This window comes from Pseudoliparis swirei, chromosome 3 (assembly GCF_029220125.1).
Source record: "Pseudoliparis swirei isolate HS2019 ecotype Mariana Trench chromosome 3, NWPU_hadal_v1, whole genome shotgun sequence".
NCBI lineage: Eukaryota > Metazoa > Chordata > Actinopteri > Perciformes > Liparidae > Pseudoliparis > Pseudoliparis swirei.
Window position 1 is genome coordinate 24,882,904 of NC_079390.1, and position 18,833 is coordinate 24,901,736.

At 49.9% G+C, this 18,833-nt stretch overlaps 2 protein-coding genes across 4 annotated transcripts in view; one reads left to right on the plus strand and one right to left on the minus strand.

Annotated features, from left to right (window-relative positions):
- Positions 1-846: 846 nt before the first annotated feature.
- On the plus strand, positions 847-5,750 carry serpinf1 (serpin peptidase inhibitor, clade F (alpha-2 antiplasmin, pigment epithelium derived factor), member 1). Its single transcript, XM_056410854.1, has 7 exons — positions 847-907; positions 984-1,179; positions 1,259-1,414; positions 1,506-1,706; positions 1,777-1,916; positions 1,989-2,199; positions 4,825-5,750. Exons 1-7 carry the CDS (start codon positions 848-850, stop codon positions 5,070-5,072), a joined length of 1,212 nt encoding a protein of 403 aa, XP_056266829.1. The 5' UTR covers position 847; the 3' UTR covers positions 5,073-5,750.
- A 3,137-nt stretch (positions 5,751-8,887) lies between these two features.
- Positions 8,888-18,833, minus strand: part of slco2b1 (solute carrier organic anion transporter family, member 2B1) — a 29,214-nt gene continuing 19,268 nt past the window's right edge. For 2 of the 3 annotated variants that reach the window (XM_056410702.1, XM_056410708.1), the window contains 8 exons: positions 17,870-17,969; positions 15,865-16,029; positions 15,592-15,781; positions 15,363-15,507; positions 10,824-10,984; positions 10,513-10,577; positions 10,210-10,330; positions 8,888-9,988 (listed from right to left, as the gene is read on the minus strand). In XM_056410702.1, coding sequence (XP_056266677.1) covers positions 9,814-9,988; positions 10,210-10,330; positions 10,513-10,577; positions 10,824-10,984; positions 15,363-15,507; positions 15,592-15,781; positions 15,865-16,029; positions 17,870-17,969 — 1,122 coding nt within the window. In that variant the 3' untranslated portion in view covers positions 8,888-9,813. The remainder of the gene's footprint in view (positions 9,989-10,209; positions 10,331-10,512; positions 10,578-10,823; positions 10,985-15,362; positions 15,508-15,591; positions 15,782-15,864; positions 16,030-17,869; positions 17,970-18,833) is intronic. The other variant, XM_056410705.1, reaches the window with a different exon arrangement.

The window sequence follows — 18,833 nt, forward strand, 5'->3', positions numbered from 1 at the left end:
TAGAACAGACCGTTACTTGGTCTCCTCTCATGAACCTGATTGTGTTTTATTGATCTGTGATTGTAAAGTCTCCCATCGATGACGGGTCGTTGGAGGAGGTCAGTCAGTTGGCTCCTGAAAACATCCCCGAAGAAGAAGAGAGAAACATTCCTGAGTTCAGATATAAGTTCCTACAGCAAATGTGTTACTGCTGCTTCAGCTGCTGGTCTGCAGGACTCTGCAGGACTCTGCAGGACTCTGCAGGGCTCTGCAGGTCTAAGGTTTAGAATCGTTACAGAAGTGTCACGAGACTTTCATCTTTAAGAAGAATAATAATGTTTCTGACAGCTTGAAAGTCAGAAACTCTGTTTGCTTCGTGTTAGTTTTGGATTTAGAGAAGATGAAAAGTTTCCTTCATGCTCGAGTCACAGTGACGTCCGGCTGCCAAACGTGGTGCGTTCAAGACCCAAAGAAAAGAGAAAACACATCTGGGTTTCCCATCAGGCATAGTGTGTGTGTGTGTGTGTGGAACCACAGTAACATGAGAATCAGGTCCAGATGTTCAAGAAGAACAAAAGAAACTTTGTGATCTTTTATTTTTTCTTCTCGTGATGTTGAAACGTGTTTCCATGGCAACGTTTTGTGGTGAAGTTTCTGCTGATGAATCATCATCGTGTTCCTCTGGAGGGAGAGGTTTCATATACACACATATATATATATATATATATATATATATATATATATACGTATATATATATATATATACGTATATATATATACGTATATATATATATACGTATATATGTATATATACGTATGCATATGTAGATGAAAGCTCCTCTTCTTCTTCACGTCTCGGTCCTGCAGGATGAAGAAGACCACCTTCCTGCTGGTGCTTGGCGTCTTGCTGGCCTTGAGCCGGTCTCAGGTACCAGTCCCGCCACACTGCTGAGTCTCCATGTCTGTTGTCTCCGGCTCCATGAGGCTGTGTTGATCTGTTCCAGTCGGACCCGGGTGGCGAGGAGCCGGCCGGCGAGGAGGAGCACGTGGAGCTGTTCACCACGCCCACAACCAAGATGGCCGCCGCCACCTCGGACTTCGGCTACAACCTGTTCCGCGCTCTGGCGAGCCGCCAGGCCGCCACCAACGTCTTCCTGGCCCCCACCAGTGTGTCTGCGGCGCTGACGCAGCTTTCCATGGGTGACCACACACACACACACACACACACACATGCCTGGATCCTTCCTGAACTTGTCGGTGACCTTGCCTCTGACCCCAGGGGCGTCTGAGAATGCCCAGAGGCAGCTGTTCAGGGCCCTGAGGTACCACACCCTGCAGGACCCCCAGATCCACAACACCCTCAGAGACCTGCTGGTCTCCATCCGGGCGCCTGGAAAAGGCCTGAGCGGCGGCGCACGCCTCTACCTGGCCCGACGTGAGTCCACAGCAGCCTGGTCGTCAGGGGCCAAACATGGATGCTGTGTTGATGTTGACTGTTGTTGATGTTGACAACGTGTGACCTCCAGGCCGCCTGAAGCAGGACTTCTTCGCCCTGGTGGAGCAGCAGTATGGGAGTCGCCCCAAGACGCTGCAGGGAGGGAAGAAAGGTACCAAGGACATCAACGACTGGGCGGCGCGGCAGACCGGCGGGAAGGTGCAGCGCTTCCTGAACAAGCCCCTCCCCCCGAACTCCGGAGTGAACACCGTGAGCGCCGCCTACTTCAAAGGTACGTCGGGCGTGAGGGGGGAGGAGCTTCGCTGGCGGCACGTTGCATGAACCTCTCCGTCTGGCCACAGGGAGGTGGGCCACCCGGTTCGGTCAGAGTGCAGCGACTGAGAACTTCCAGGTGGACGGCGGGGCACCTGTCCGCGTTCCCATGATGCAACAGGACAACTACCCCGTGAAGATGGGCGTGGACTCAGATTTGGGCTGCACGGTGAGTATCTTCCACTCGGACGTGACCTTTGAGCTGCTGCGCCGGCCCACTTCCTGAACGTTTCCCCTCCAGATCGCTCAGATCCCGATGCAGGACGACGTCAGCATGTTCGTCTTCCTGCCCGACGGCGTGACCTCCAACACGACCTCGCTGGAGGAGAGCCTGACCGCCGAGTTCGTGCAGGACCTCTCCATGACGCTGCAGCCGGCCCTGGTGTCCCTGGCTCTGCCCACCCTGAGGCTCAGCTACTCCACCGACCTGCTGCCGCTGCTCGGGGACCTGGGTGAGTCCAGGTCTCAGCCCGCAGAGGGTCTTCATGGGCTCTTCATGGGGGTCTTCATGGGGGTCTCCATGGGGGTCTTCATGGAGGTCTTCATGGGGGTCTACATGGGGGTCTACATGGGCTCTTCATGGGGGTCTACATGGGGGTCTACATGGGGGTCTTCATGGGGGTCTTCATGAGGGTCTACATGGGGGTCTTCATGGGGGTCTTCATGGGCTCTTCATGGGGGTCTACATGGGGGTCTTCATGGAGGTCTTCATGGAGGTCTTCATGGGGGTCTTCATGAGGGTCTACATGGGGGTCTTCATGGAGGTCTTCATGGAGGTCTTCATGGAGGTCTTCATGGGGGTCTACATGGAGGTCTTCATGGGGGTCTTCATGGGGGTCTTCATGAGGGTCTTCATGGAGGTCTTCATGAGGGTCTTCATGGAGGTCTTCATGGGGGTCTACATGGGGGTCTACATGGGCTCTTCATGGGGGTCTACATGGGGGTCTTCATGGGGGTCTTCATGAGGGTCTACATGGGGGTCTTCATGGGGGTCTTCATGGGCTCTTCATGGGGGTCTACATGGGGGTCTTCATGGAGGTCTTCATGGAGGTCTTCATGGGGGTCTTCATGAGGGTCTACATGGGGGTCTTCATGGAGGTCTTCATGGGGGTCTTCATGGGGTCTTCAGGGCTCATGGGGGTCTGCAGGTCTTCATGGGGTCTTCATGGGGTCTTCATGAGGGTCTACATGGAGGTCTTCATGGGGGTCTTCATGGAGGTCTTCATGGGGTCTTCATGGGGGTCTTCATGGAGGTCTTCATGGGGTCTTCATGGGGGTCTTCATGGAGGTCTTCATGGGGTCTTCATGGGGTCTTCATGGAGGTCTTCATGGAGGTCTTCATGGGGGTCTTCATGGGGGTCTTCATGGAGGTCTTCATGGGGTCTTCATGGGGGTCTTCATGGAGGTCTTCATGGGGTCTTCATGGGGGTCTTCATGGGGTCTTCATGAGGGTCTACATGGGGGTCTTCATGGAGGTCTTCATGGAGGTCTTCATGGGGGTCTTCATGGGGGTCTTCATGGGGGTCTTCATGGGGGTCTTCATGAGGGTCTTCATGGGGGTCTACATGGGTGTCTTCATGAGGGTCTTCATGAGGGTCTTCATGGGGGTCTTCATGGAGGTCTTCATGGAGGTCTTCATGGGGGTCTTCATGGAGGTCTTCATGGAGGTCTTCATGGGGGTCTTCATGGGGGTCTTCATGGAGGTCTTCATGGGGTCTTCATGGGGGTCTTCATGGAGGTCTTCATGGGGTCTTCATGGGGTCTTCATGGAGGTCTTCATGGGGTCTTCATGGAGGTCTTCATGGGGTCTTCATGGGGGTCTTCATGGAGGTCTTCATGGGGTCTTCATGGGGTCTTCATGGAGGTCTTCATGGGGTCTTCATGGGGGTCTTCATGGAGGTCTTCATGGGGTCTTCATGGGGGTCTTCATGGAGGTCTTCATGGGGTCTTCATGGGGTCTTCATGGAGGTCTTCATGGGGGTCTTCATGGGGTCTTCATGGGGTCTTCATGGGGTCTTCAGGGCTCATGGGGGTCTTGATGGGGTCTCATGGGGTCTTCATGGGGTCTTCATGGAGGTCTTCATGGAGGTCTTCATGGGGGTCTTCATGGAGGTCTACATGGAGGTCTTCATGGGGGTCTTCATGGGGGTCTACATGGGGGTCTTCATGAGGGTCTTCATGGGGGTCTTCATGAGGGTCTTCATGGGCTCTTCATGGGGGTCTACATGGGGCTCTTCATGGGCTCTTCATGGGGGTCTACATGGGGGTCTACATGGGGGTCTACATGGGGGTCTTCATGAGGGTCTTCATGGGCTCTTCATGGGGGTCTTCATGGGCTCTTCATGGGGGTCTACATGGGGGTCTACATGGGGGTCTTCATGGGGGTCTTCATGAGGGTCTTCATGGGGGTCTACATGGGGGTCTACATGGGGGTCTACATGGGGGTCTTCATGAGGGTCTTCATGGGCTCTTCATGGGGGTCTTCATGGGCTCTTCATGGGGGTCTACATGGGGGTCTACATGGGGGTCTTCATGGGGGTCTTCATGAGGGTCTTCATGGGGGTCTTCATGAGGGTCTTCATGGGGGTCTACATGGGTGTCTTCATGAGGGTCTTCATGAGGGTCTTCATGGGGGTCTTCATGGAGGTCTTCATGGAGGTCTTCATGGAGGTCTTCATGGGGTCTTCATGGGGGTCTTCATGGAGGTCTTCATGGGGTCTTCATGGGGTCTTCATGGAGGTCTTCATGGGGTCTTCATGGGGGTCTTCATGGGGTCTTCATGGGGTCTTCATGGAGGTCTTCATGGGGTCTTCATGGGGGTCTTCATGGAGGTCTTCATGGGGTCTTCATGGGGGTCTTCATGGAGGTCTTCATGGGGTCTTCATGGGGGTCTTCAACAAACACACATACACAACTATACGTGCAGATATGTGTGGATATTGGTTTGTATTCCACGAAGTGATGTCATTGAATGTCTACAGATGTATTTGACTTGCTCTGCTCCTCCATCTTCTTCTCTCTCGATGACTTGCCTTCCTCCTCGTCTTCCTCCTCTCCACTCTCTTCGTCCCTCGCAGGTCTCTCTGAGTGGCTGGCGAACCCCGAACTGGAGAAGATCTCAAACCAGCGCATCAAGCTCAGCAGCGTCAATCACAAGGTCGTCATGGAGACGGCGCCCGAGGGGAACCAATACCCCGCCGCCACCTCAGCGACTCACCTGTCCTACCGGGTGGACCGGCCCTTCCTCTTCCTCGTCCGGGACGAAGCGTCGGGGGCGCTGCTCTTCATCGGCAGGGTGGTCAACCCCAAAGACCTGAGCATGTAACACACACACACACAGACCTGTACTTCTACCTTAGTGAGGACACTCATGTATTGCATGCATTCCCTAGCTCCTTAAACCTTTACTCCAAATCTGATCCCAATTAAAACCTGAACCCTAAAACTAAGTCTGAACCCCCAAAATGGCGTTTGATGTGCGGACCGGACAAAACGCCTTCACTCTAAAGATCTAAAACCTGGTCCTCACATTGATTGACGTACCAGTATACTCACACACACCTGTATTTCCGTCTTTGTTAGTACGTTTTCCTCACCTTATTACCTGAACCCTAACCTAACCCGAACTAGTCAGAACCCTCTGAGGTCTGGGCAAAATGTCCTCACTTTCCAAAAGATGTCCTCACTCTGAAGGTCTAACACCTGGTCTCCACAAGGCTCGATATACAAACACACACACACACAAACACACACACACACACACACACACACACACACACACACACACACACACACACACACACACACACACACACACACACACACTCTCTCTTAGCAGGTCCTAGGAGGGTTTTAGGTGTTTGCTTTGCATCTCTGGTGGCAGATATTTGCGAGTTTATATGATTTTTCTTTTTTTCTTAAACACACCGACAATACTCTTTTTAAAAGGAATCAAATATCGTCATAATTTGTGTGAAATGGAATAAACGACAATGAAAGCAGACGCTGGTGTCTGTCGTTCCTGAAGCTTCACATGCCAAACACAACGTCACATATGTGTGAAGGAGGGAGATGATGTCAGGGGGCGGAGCCTAGAAGGAGAAGAATGTTGTATGTATATATATATATATGTATATACATAACTCATATATACATATATATATATATATATGTATACATGAGTTATGTATATATAAAACACACATATACATATCTGGTTTTATTCAACAGAATACACACTGAGTGTAATATATTATGGTGTAATACACTCTGCAGCCAGCAGGAGACAAGAACATCTTTAATGTCCATATCCGAATGCGGGCACACAAGGCGGCACACAAGTTTCATTTGTTAGACTTTAAAAACAAACTTTAATTGAGTCAGAAGGTTTAGAGCTTAAAGTAAACGTCGTTACGCAGAGAGGAAAGTAAAGGAAGTAAGGGAAGGAAAGAAAGTAAAGGAAGTAAAGAAAGTAAAGGAAGTAAAGGAAGTAAAGAAAGTAAAGAAAGTATTTCAGCAGAACACATGAAGTAAACACAAGTGGCTCGGGTCACATGACACCCACATTCCATCACCACCTCCTGGAGGAGAGTGATCAGCAGGAAACCACAGAGAGAGGAAAGAAAGAAAGAATGGAAAAGAAAAGAAAGAAAGAAAGAGAGAAAGAAAGAAAAGAAAATAAAACAAACAAAACAAACAAAACAAAACAAATAAAGAAAAGAAAGAAAGAAAGAAAGAAAAGAAAAGAAAGAAAGAAAAGAAAGAAAGAAAGAAAAGAAAGAAAAGAAAAAGAGCAGAATAAGAAATATTTGTTCAATCAAATCAAAAATATTTATGTGTTGAATGCATGTCAAAGAAGTGTGTGTGTGTCTGTGTGTGTGTGTCTGTGTGTGTGCGTCTGTGTGTGTGTGTGTGTGTGTCTGTGTGTCTGTCTGTGTGTGTGTGTGTCTGTGTCTGTGTGTCTGTCTGTGTGTGTGTGTCTGTGTGTGTGTGTGTGTGTCTGTGTGTGTGTGCGTCTGTGTGTGTGTGTGTGTGTGTGAATCTGTGTGTGTGTGTGTGTGTGTGTGTGCATCTGTGTGTGTGTGTGTCTGTGTGTGTGTGTCTGTGTGTGTGTGCATCTGTGTGTGTGTGCGTCTGTGTGTGTGTGTGTCTGTGTGTGTGTGTCTGTGTGTGTGTGTGCGTCTGTGTGTGTGTGTGTGTGTGTCTGTGTGTGTGTGTGTCTGTGTGTGTGCGTCTGTGTGTGTGTGTGTCTGTGTGTGTGTGTGTGTGCATCTGTGTGTGTGTGTCTGTGTGTGTGTGTGTGTGTGTGTGTGTGTGTGTCTGTGCGTCTGTGTGTGTGTGTGTGTGTCTGTGTGTGTGTGCGTCTGTGTGTGTGTGTCTGTGTGTGCGTCTGTGTCTGTGTGTGCGTCTGTGTGTGTGTGCGTCTGTGTGTGTGTGCATCTGTGTGTGTGTGCGTCTGTGTGTGTGTGTGCGTCTGTGTGTCTGTGTGTGTGTACGTCTGTGTGTGTGTGAACATGTGGTCTCACTGATGATTCACAGATTCCTAAGGTTTCTGCCTCTCAGTAGAGTGAGTTGAAATCACTCTACTGACTCTACCACTACTGACTCTACTACTACTGACTCTACCACTACTGACTCTACCACTACTGACTCTACTACTGACTCTACCACTACTGACTACTACTACTGACTCTACCACTACTGACTCTACTACTACTGACCACACTGACTCTACTACTGACTCTACTACTGACTCTACTGACTCTACCACTACTGACTCTACTACTACTGACTCTACTGACTCTACCACTACTGACTCTACTACTACTGACTCTACCACTACTGACTCTACCACTACTGACTCTACTACTACTGACTCTACCACTACTGACTCTACTACTACTGACTCTACTGACTCTACCACTACTGACTCTACTACTACTGACTCTACTGACTCTACCACTACTGACTCTACTGACTCTACCACTACTGACTCTACTACTACTGACTCTACTGACTCTACTACTACTGACTCTACTGACTCTACCACTACTGACTCTACCACTACTGACTCTACTACTACTGACTCTACCACTACTGACTCTACTACTACTGACTCTACTGACTCTACTGCACTGACTCTACCACTACTGACTCTACTGACTCTACCACTACTGACTCTACTGACTCTACCACTACTGACTCTACTGACTCTACCACTACTGACTCTACTGACTCTACCACTACTGACTCTACCACTACTGACTCTACTGCACTGACTCTACTGACTCTACCACTACTGACTCTACTACTACTGACTCTACTGACTCTACCACTACTGACTCTACTGACTCTACTGCACTGACTCTACTGACTCTACCACTACTGACTCTACCACTACTGACTCTACTACTACTGACTCTACTGACTCTACCACTACTGACTCTACTGCACTGACTCTACTGACTCTACCACTACTGACTCTACTACTACTGACTCTACTGACTCTACCACTACTGACTACTACTACTGACTCTACCACTACTGACTCTACTACTACTGACTCTACTGACTCTACCACTACTGACTCTACTGACTCTACTACTACTGACTCTACTGACTCTACCACTACTGACTCTACTACTACTGACTCTACTGCACTGACTCTACTGACTCTACCACTACTGACTCTACTACTACTGACTCTACTGACTCTACTGCACTGACTCTACCACTACTGACTCTACTGACTCTACCACTACTGACTCTACCACTACTGACTCTACTACTACTGACTCTACTGACTCTACCACTACTGACTCTACTACTACTGACTCTACTGACTCTACCACTACTGACTCTACCACTACTGACTCTACTGACTCTACCACTACTGACTCTACTGCACTGACTCTACTGACTCTACTACTACTGACTCTACCACTACTGACTCTACTGACTCTACCACTACTGACTCTACTGCACTGACTCTATGTAGGCAGTCTCCATGTTGGTGAGTAACAGCCCACCCATGGAGACGTTTACCTGGTGAGTCATGATCTCACCATAGACGTCCATCATGGTGTTTATTCTCTCAGCTGGAAGCTGCTGTTTCACGTCTCAGTCAGTCATAAAACCAGAGCATCTGACATCCTTTATTTCACCACTTTGTAACAAACTAAATGTTGAACATAATTCTGTATTAAAAACTGATCTACATCAGAGAATACATCCTCACAGTACAAAAATATGTCTTATGTTTTGGAAACAAAAATATATCTGGAAGAACTTGAGATGGTCAACGCCGGGTTAGAATATAATCACATTTCATAAAGTACATCAACACAATTATTCACAACAACAGAACACAAACAACACACATCCAACACATTCAAGAACACGTGAAGACAAAACAACGTGAAGCGGCTCGTGAGCTCAGGATGAAGAGGTTTCTTTGCTTTAAATACTCCTGACTTCTAAAGTCATTGCTAACATTGTTAGCATGTTCACCATCAACGTGTTAGCATGCTAACATTAGCTCATGAGCAGGAAACACTGTTTGTGGTTCTTCAGGACCAAAGCGTTGGACACGGTAACGTCTGACCAGATGGTGGCGCTAACGAGTCAGAAGACCACCAACGCTAGGAGGGTTCTTCTTCTGAGGACCATGACTGCCTTTTGTCCAAATGAAGCCCAAAACCCATCAAGTAAATACTGAGATATTTTACTGGATTGTAAACATATTGGTAATATTCACAATCTGACCAGATGGTGGCGCTAGACAACAAGTCTGAAGACCACCAAACTCAGTGGGTTTCATCCTCCGAGAACCACGAACCTCCGACACAAGTTTCACGGACATCCGTCAGTAGTTGTTGGGATATTTCACGCTGGACCGACGTTCAGCGACATCTAGTGGCTGTTAGAGGAACTGCAGCGTATTCAACTATTAAGTATTAGAATGTACAGTTTGTCACATTATGCAAAATAACAACATGACGTCACGACCGGTCCTTCACACGGAGGAACACCCGGCTCCCATCCTTTGTCTCCTCGTCTCCTCGTCTTCATTCCTTCTTCTCCTCCACTTGTTCCGTCTCTTTCGATGAAGCGCTCACCAGCTCGTAGCTTCCTTTAGCCGCCGCCGCTTCCTGGAGTCCAGCTCTCCGACGCAGAAACACGACCGTCAACAGGAAGCAGAGAAGACCCCCGCACACGAAGACCACCTGCAGACCCAGAAACCTGCACACACACACACACACACACACACACACACACACAGACAGACAGACACACTGAAGAACTTCTAGTCCTGAATAGCTGGTTTTAATCCTGGCTATCAGAATAAAGTTCTTATTTAAACTCCAGTCCTGTTAACGGTCTCTTTATGAATAAATACAGGTATGAACTGGTCTTAGGGGTCTTGGGGGTCTCCCAGTGGAGTCCAGACCAGAAGGACCCACCTCTGTCTGAAGTGGTCCAGGTTGTAGTACTGACAGGAAGTCCGCTGGCCGCACTTTTCGCCCCACAAGATGCAGGTGGTGTCGATGACGCTGCCGTACAGCACGGGACCGGGCATGAAGGCTGCACACACACACACACACACACACACACACACACACACACACACACACACACACACACACACACACACACACACACACACACACACACACACACACACACACACACACACACACACACACACACAGAGACTTCACCCACAGACCTCGTGTGCCTTGCTCAAGCTGCTGAGGAAGACTCACCCAGCACTCTGAACAGCATGAACTGGACCCCCACAGCGAAGGACTTGTCCTCCGTGGGCACCGTCCTGCAGACAAAACACCCGTTATGTAATAATGATCAATATAAAGTCCTGTAGCGGAGCACACGTCAAGAGGAATATATTTAATTCATGTATAATAATTAATTATACATACATAAGTATGTAATAATATATATTATTATCATGATTCATTCATATATACTTATATTAATAAACAATAAATATGTATATACATTATATATATTTTATATACATCAATAATATTTATGTTCAGGGTGTCTGAAGGCCCACCTGAGTATCATCATGTAGGACGGCGTCTGGGAGAAGGACGCCACGAAGCTGGTGAGGCCGAGCAGCGCCACGAAGGGGAGCAGCAGCCCGGAGCAGCTGCTGCCACAGGTTCCTGGAGAGGCGGAGCCAAGCCCGCCCACGCATCGGCACCCAGTGTAGTTCTGACCAGACGGGGGAGGAGGGGGAGAGAGGTGGGAGAAGAGAGGGAGGGTGGAGAGAAGGGGGAGGGGGGAGAGGTGGGACACATCTCGTCTCAAAAAGATGCAGACAAATTGGTTGTAGTACCATATTACCCCACTAGAGAGCTTGTAGTACCACATTACCCCACTAGAGGGCTTGTAGTACCATATTAACCCATTAGAGAGCTTGTAGTACCATATTACCCCACTAGAGAGCTTGTAGTACCATGTTACACCACTAGAGAGCTTGTAGTACCATGTTACACCACTAGAGAGCTTGTAGTACCACATTACCCCACTAGAGAGCTTGTAGTACCATGTTACCCCACTAGAGAGCTTGTAGTACCATGTTACCCCACTAGAGAGCTTGTACTACCATGTTACCCCACTAGAGAGCTTGTAGTACCATGTTACCCCACTAGAGAGCTTGTACTACCATGTTACCCCACTAGAGAGCTTGTACTACCATGTTACCCCACTAGAGAGCTTGTGGTACCATGTTACCCCACTAGAGGCTTGTAGGGTACCATGTTGCCCACTAGAGAGCTTGTGGTACCATATTACCCCACTAGAGAGCTTGTAGTGCCATGTTGCCCCACTAGAGAGCTTGTGGTACCACATTGCCCCACTAGAGGCTTGTGGTGCCATGTTACCCCACTGAGAGCTTGTGGTACCATGTTACCCCACTAGAGAGCTTGTACTACCATGTTGCCCACTGAGAGCTTGTGGTGCCATGTTACCCCACTAGAGAGCTTGTACTACCATGTTGCCCACTAGAGAGCTTGTACTACCATGTTACCCCACTAGAGCTTGTAGTACCATGTTACCCCACTAGAGGGCTTGTGGTACCATGTTACCCCACTAGAGAGCTTGTGGTACCATATTACCCCACTAGAGAGCTTGTGGTACCATGTTACCCCACTAGAGAGCTTGTGGTACCATGTTACCCCACTAGAGAGCTTGTAGTACAATGTTGCCCACTAGAGAGCTTGTGGTACCACATTACCCCACTAGAGAGCTTGTGGTACCATGTTACCCCACTAGAGAGCTTGTAGTACCATGTTACCCCACTGAGAGCTTGTACTACCATGTTACCCCACTAGAGAGCTTGTAGTACCATGTTACCCCACTAGAGAGCTTGTACTACCATGTTACCCCACTAGAGAGCTTGTACTACCATGTTACCCCACTAGAGAGCTTGTAGTACCATGTTACCCCACTAGAGGGCTTGTAGTACCATGTTACCCCACTAGAGAGCTTGTAGTACCATATTACCCCACTAGAGAGCTTGTAGTACCATGTTACCCCACTAGAGAGCTTGTGGTACCATGTTACCCCACTGGGAGCTTGTGGTACCATTACCCCACTAGAGAGCTTGTGGTACCACATTACCCCACTGAGAGCTTGTAATGCCATATTACCCCACTAGAGAGCTTGTGGTACCATGTTACCCCACTGGAGCTTGTGGTACCATGTTACCCCACTAGAGAGCTTGTGGTACCATGTTACCCCACTGAGAGCTTGTAGTACCATGTTACGCCACTGGAGAGCTTGTAGTACCATGTTACCCCACTGGAGAGCTTGTAGTGCCACATTACCCCACTGGAGAGCTTGTAATACCATATTACCCCACTAGAGAGCTTGTGGTACCATGTTACCCCACTAGAGAGCTTGTAGTACCATGTTACCCCACTAGAGAGCTTATGGTGCCACATTACCCCACTAGAGGGCTTGTGGTGCCACATTACCCCACTAGAGAGCTTGTGGTACCATGTTACCCCACTGAGAGCTTGTGGTACCATGTTGCCCCACTGGAGAGCTTGTGGTGCCATGTTACCCCACTAGAGAGCTTATAGTACCATGTTACCCACTAGAGAGCTTGTGGTACCATGTTACTCCCACTGAGAGCTTGTGGTAGTTGCCCACTGGAGGCTTGTGGTATACCCCACTAGAGAGCTTGTGGTACCATGTTGCCCCACTAGAGAGCTTGTAGTACCATGTTGCCCCACTGGAGAGCTTGTGGTACCACATTACCCACTGGGAGCTTGTGGTACCATATTACCCCACTAGAGAGCTTGTGGTACCATGTTACCCCACTAGAGAGCTTGTAGTACCATGTTACCCCACTGAGAGCTTGTGGTGCCATGTTACCCCACTAGAGAGCTTGTAGTACCATGTTACCCCACTAGAGAGCTTGTGTACCATATTGCCCACTGAGAGCTTGTAATACCATGTTGCCCCACTGAGAGCTTGTGGTACCATGTTACCCCACTAGAGAGCTTGTAGTACCATGTTACCCCACTAGAGAGCTTATAGTACCACATTACCCCACTAGAGGGCTTGTAGTACCACATTACCCCACTAGAGAGCTTGTAGTACCATGTTACCCCACTAGAGAGCTTGTAGTACCATGTTACCCCACTAGAGAGCTTGTAGTACCATGTTACCCCACTAGAGAGCTTATAGTACCACGTTACCCCACTAGAGAGCTTGTAGTACCATATTACCCCAATAGAGAGCTTGTAGTACCATGTTACCCCACTAGAGAGCTTGTAGTACCACATTACCCCACTAGAGAGCTTGTAGTACCATATTACCCCACTAGAGAGCTTGTAGTACCATGTTACCCCACTAGAGAGCTTGTGGTACCATGTTGCCCACTGGAGAGCTTGTAGTACCATGTTACCCCACTAGAGAGCTTGTAGTACCACATTACCCCACTAGAGGGCTTGTAGTACCATATTACCCCATTAGAGAGCTTGTAGTACCATATTACCCCACTAGAGAGCTTGTAGTACCATGTTACCCCACTAGAGAGCTTGTAGTACCATGTTACCCCACTAGAGGGCTTGTAGTACCATGTTACCCCACTAGAGAGCTTGTAGTACCATGTTACCCCACTAGAGAGCTTGTAGTACCATGTTACCCCACTAGAGGGCTTGTAGTACCATGTTACCCCACTAGAGAGCTTGTAGTACCATATTACCCCACTAGAGAGCTTGTAGTACCATGTTACCCCACTAGAGAGCTTATAGTACCATGTTACCCCACTAGAGAGCTTGTAGTACCATGTTACCCCATGGACAACCCGGACCACCCTCTCCACCACCTCCTACAGGGACAGAGGAGGACTTTCTCCAGACGTCTCCTCACGCTCCGCTGCCACAAGGACAGATACAGGAGAACATTCCTGCCGGCGGCTATGAGGCTCTATAACAGATCACCTCTTGCCAGATCATAGTGCAATAACTACAACAATAACTGAATACTTACACTATGTTGATCTGCACTTCACACATCTCATTTGTTTGCACTGCACACATACACACACATTTCATTTCATTTGCTCTGCACTCATACACACACTTTGCTTTTTGCACTCTGTCTATATTTAATATTTTTGTATTTGATTTGTCAGTGTTGTTGTGTGTTGTGTATGCATGTGTGTTGTATATTTACATATATATTTTGTTTTGTATTTTACTTTTATTTTACTTGTATACTTCTATATCTGTCATCCCTGTTTCTTATATTTTGTGTTTTGTTTTTTATTCTTGTGTGTTGCTGCTACTGTCACGACAAATTTCCCCTTGGGGATTAATAAAGTATATATCTATCTATCTATCTATCTTACCCCACTAGAGGGCTTGTAGTACCATGTTACCCCACTAGAGAGCTTGTAGTACCACATTACCCCACTAGAGAGCTTGTAGTACCATGTTACCCCACTAGAGAGCTTGTAGTACCATATTACCCCACTAGAGGGCTTGTAGTACCATATTACCCCACTAGAGGGCTTGTAGTACCATAGTACCCCACTAGAGAGCTTGTAGTACCATGTTACCCCACTAGAGAGCTTGTAGTACCATGTTACCCCACTAGAGAGCTTGTAGTACCATATTACCCCACTAGAGAGCTTGTAGTACCATGTTACCCCACTAGAGGGCTTGTAGTACCATATTACCCCACTAGAGAGCTTGTAGTACCATATTACCCCACTAGAGAGCTTGTAGTACCATATTACCCCACTAGAGAGCTACCTCACTAGATGCAGGGCTACTTGGAGACTCCGCCCCCTCATGTTGACTGAAGACTTTCCTCTTAGTCTGATAGTTAAACCTGAACCAGGTTCACCTGGTCCAGACCTAGTGATGCTGCTATAGGCTGAGAGGCTGCTGGGGGACGCTTAGGATACACTGAGCTCCTCTCTCCTCTCTCCTTATGGATGAATGTTCATCTCTCCATCACACATTACTAACTCTGCTTCCTCCCTGGAGTCTTAGTGACTCTTCATGTTCGATGGTTCTCAATCAAGACTTTGAAAAGAGAATAATTTGAAAACTCAAAATGAGTTTCTTACTGTGAAGTTGTTGTTTGAACCCGTTTCTATGGCGATACAGCCGGCGTGGCACGGGGACCTGAACTCAACACCATCGGAACCACAGACCGGGTTAAAGGCCTCCTGAGGACACCCACAGCCAGCGCTGCACAGCAACGCATCACTGCTGGACACACACACACAGATCAGTTCCCCAGGCCTCCAGGCCTCCAGGCCCTCTCCTCGTGGTGCAGGTAGACGGAGTCTCTACCTGGGGGGAAAGACCCCGCTGATCCTCTGCGTGGGGCAGCCGATGAACAGCAGCGGTGTGGAGGACAGCGAGCACAGCAGGATGGCAGCGGTGCACAACTTAGCGGCTCCGCTGACCGAGAGGTTCAACCGCCGCATCAGGACTCCACCCAGGACGGTGCCGAGCACCGCCAGCGGGATGCAAACTCCACCTGAGGGGGGGGGGGGAGTCCTGTTTGAGAGCCACTGTATATACATACCTCATTCAGACCTGCGTGCCCCCCCCCCCCCTCACCTATCATCATGGTGGACAACGAGACAGTCTGGCTGAACTGTCTCTCGATGAACTTGGCCATGAAGGTGGCGAGGCCGGACAGCAGCGCCGCCAGGTTCACCTGGGCCAGAACCACCAGCAGGTAGACCGGGCTCCGCAGGGTCCGCAGAGCGATGCAGGGAAAGCCTGAGGGACAAAGGGGGTCGGTAAGGGGGATGAGGTCTACAAGGGGGGCAGTAAGGGGCAAGAGTTCTACAGGGGGGGCAGTAAGGGGGAAGAGGTCTACAAGGGGGCAGTGGGGAAGAGTTCTACAGGGGGCAGTAAAGGGATGAGGTCTACAAGGGGGCAGTAAGGGGGAGTTCTACAAGGGGGGCAGTAAGGGGAAGAGTTCTACAAGGGGGCAGTAAGGGGAAGAGTTCTACAAGGGGGCAGTAAGGGGAAGAGTTCTACAAGGGGCAGTAAGGGGAAATAGTTCTGGGGGGCAGTAAGGGGATGAGGTCTACAAGGGGGCAGTAAGGGGAAGAGGTCTACAAGGGGGCAGTAGGGGAAGAGTTCTACAGGGGGCAGTAAAGGGGATGAGGTCTACAAGGGGGGCAGTAAGGGGGAAGAGGTCTACAAGGGGGGGCAGTAAGGGGGAAGAGTTCTACAGGGGGGGCAGTAAGGGGGATGAGGTCTACAAGGGGGCAGTAAGGCAAGAGTTCTACAAGGGGGCAGTAAGGGGAAGAGTTCTACAGGGGGCAGTAAAGGGATGAGGTCTACAAGGGGCAGTAAGGGGATGAGGTCTACAAGGGGCAGTAAGGGGAAGAGTTCTACAGGGGGGAAGTAAAGGGGATGAGGTCTACAAGGGGGGCAGTAAGGAGGATGAGATCTACAAGGGGGGGCAGTAAGGGGGAAGAGTTCTACAAGGGGGGCAGTAAGGGGAAGAGTTCTACAAGGGGGCGCAGTAAGGGAGATGAGGTGTACAAGGGGGGCAGTAAGGGGGATGAGGTCTACAAGGGGCAGTAAGGGGAAGAGTTCTACAAGGGGGCAGTAAGGGGAAGAGTTCTACAAGGGGGCAGTAAGGGGATGAGGTCTACAAGGGGGCAGTAAGGGGAAGAGGTTCTACAAGGGGGCAGTAAGGGGAAGAGTTCTACAAGGAGGGGCAGTAAGGGGATGAGGTCTACAAGGGGCAGTAAGGGGATGAGGTCTACAAGGGGCAGTAAGGGGCTGAGTTCTACAAGGGGGCAGTAAGGGAATGAGGTTTACAAGGGGGCAGTAAGGGGAAGAGGTCTACAAGGGGGCAGTAAGGGGAAGAGGTCTAAGGGGGGCAAGGGGAAGAGTTCTACAAGGGGGCAGTAAGGGGATGAGGTCTACAAGGGGCAGGGAGGATGAGATCTACAAGGGGGCAGTAAGGGGGAAGAGTTCTACAAGGGGGCAGTAAGGGGATGAGGTCTACAAGGGGGCAGTAAGGAGGATGAGATCTACAAGGGGCAGTAAGGGGGAAGAGTTCTACAAGGGGGGCAGTAAGGGGGACGAGTTCTACAAGGGGGGGCAGTAAGGGGGATGAGGTCTACAAGGGGGGCAGTAAGGGGGAAGAGTTCTACAAGGGGGCAGTAAGGGGAAGAGTTCTACAAGGGGGCAGTAAGGGGAAGAGTTCTACAAGGGGGCAGTAAGGGGATGAGGTCTACAAGGGGCAGTAAGGGGAAGAGGTCTACAAGGGGGCAGTAAGGGGAAGAGTTCTACAAGGGGCAGTAAGGGGGAAGAGTTCTACAAGGGGGGGCAGTAAGGGGGAAGAGTTCTACAAGGGGGGGGCAGTAAGGGGGATGAGGTCTACAAGGGGGGGGGCAGTAAGGGGGAAGAGGTCTACAAGGGGGGCAGTAAGGGGGAAGAGGTCTACAAGGGGGGCAGTAAGGGGGAAGCGGTCTACAAGGGGGATGAGGTATCCTGGTGTCGGAGACCTCTGTTCACTGGCCTTTAGATGCCTCTGCTACAGCCTCATCAGACAGGAAACAGGAAACAGGAAATGAAAGGAAAAGATGACTCTTACTTTTGAGGAACCGAAGAAGAGAGACTTCCTGGACCGGGTCCGTCTGCTGCTGCTTGCCGTCCGGTCCGGACTCCACGACGTCGTCCTCGTCGTCCTCGCTCTGCACAAACATGGAAGTGGAACTTCAGCAGCTGGTTTCAGCCCTCGGCTCTGGAAGAACCGTTGAGATGAACGTGTCCTCTGAAGGTCTAGAGCAGGGCTATTCAACTTCAGTAGCAAGTGGGCCGAATAAGAAAATCACGGGGGGTGTGAGGGCCGCACAGAATATTGATCAAATCAGCACCCGATGCTCACCTGTGCGAGCATCACAGCTGAGCGTTGCGCGCGCCGGCATCAAGCCGAGAAGGATTGTTGACGGGGGGGGGGGGGGGGGGGGGTGTGCTAGTGAGAAGTGAGAGTGTGCTCACCTGTGCGCGCACATCACGGCTGAGTGGTGCGCGCGCATCACTCTCGCTCGCTGTGAGCGCTGCACGTGCAGACAGCATTTAACGGAGCAGCGCGTGCGCTCTGATCGCTCTTTTAATGAAGTATCGATTCTAAAAATATGCTAAATCACATCGTGTTTAACGTCTGGTGCTGTTAGTATCGCTACACCGTGCAGCGTGACGGCAGCAGATGTAGTGGGCTAACATCCAAGCTAACCTAACTTCCCAAACGCTGTGGACATCTGAACGCTGATTGGCCGAGACGCGACACGTCCCATCAAAGATGTTTTATTGCAAAGAGCACCACTCCACATTTTCTCCGCGTCTCACTGCAATCTCAACGGCAGCGGGCCAGGTGAAAAAAATAATAAATCGGAACGCGTCTCTGATATTGTTCAGGGGGCGGGGCCACATGTGGAGGCGGGCCGGATACGGCCCGCGGGCCGTAGTTTGGGGACCACTGTCTCAATGTATAAAAGAGGCGTGTCCGTCAATTTTATTTTTTCTTACCAAGCTATAGTGATTTGCAGGCAGTCTTG

What these genes read in the sequence shown, in the direction of transcription:
- serpinf1 (XM_056410854.1), top strand. Translation starts at nt 848, where the DNA reads ATGAAGAAGACCACCTTCCTGCTGGTGCTTGGCGTCTTGCTGGCCTTG. An exon ending in TGGCCTTGAGCCGGTCTCAG is followed by an intron (nt 908 to 983) that starts GTACCAGTCCCG and finishes GATCTGTTCCAG; the next exon opens with TCGGACCCGGGTGGCGAGGA. An exon ending in GAGCGCCGCCTACTTCAAAG is followed by an intron (nt 1,707 to 1,776) that starts GTACGTCGGGCG and finishes GTCTGGCCACAG; the next exon opens with GGAGGTGGGCCACCCGGTTC.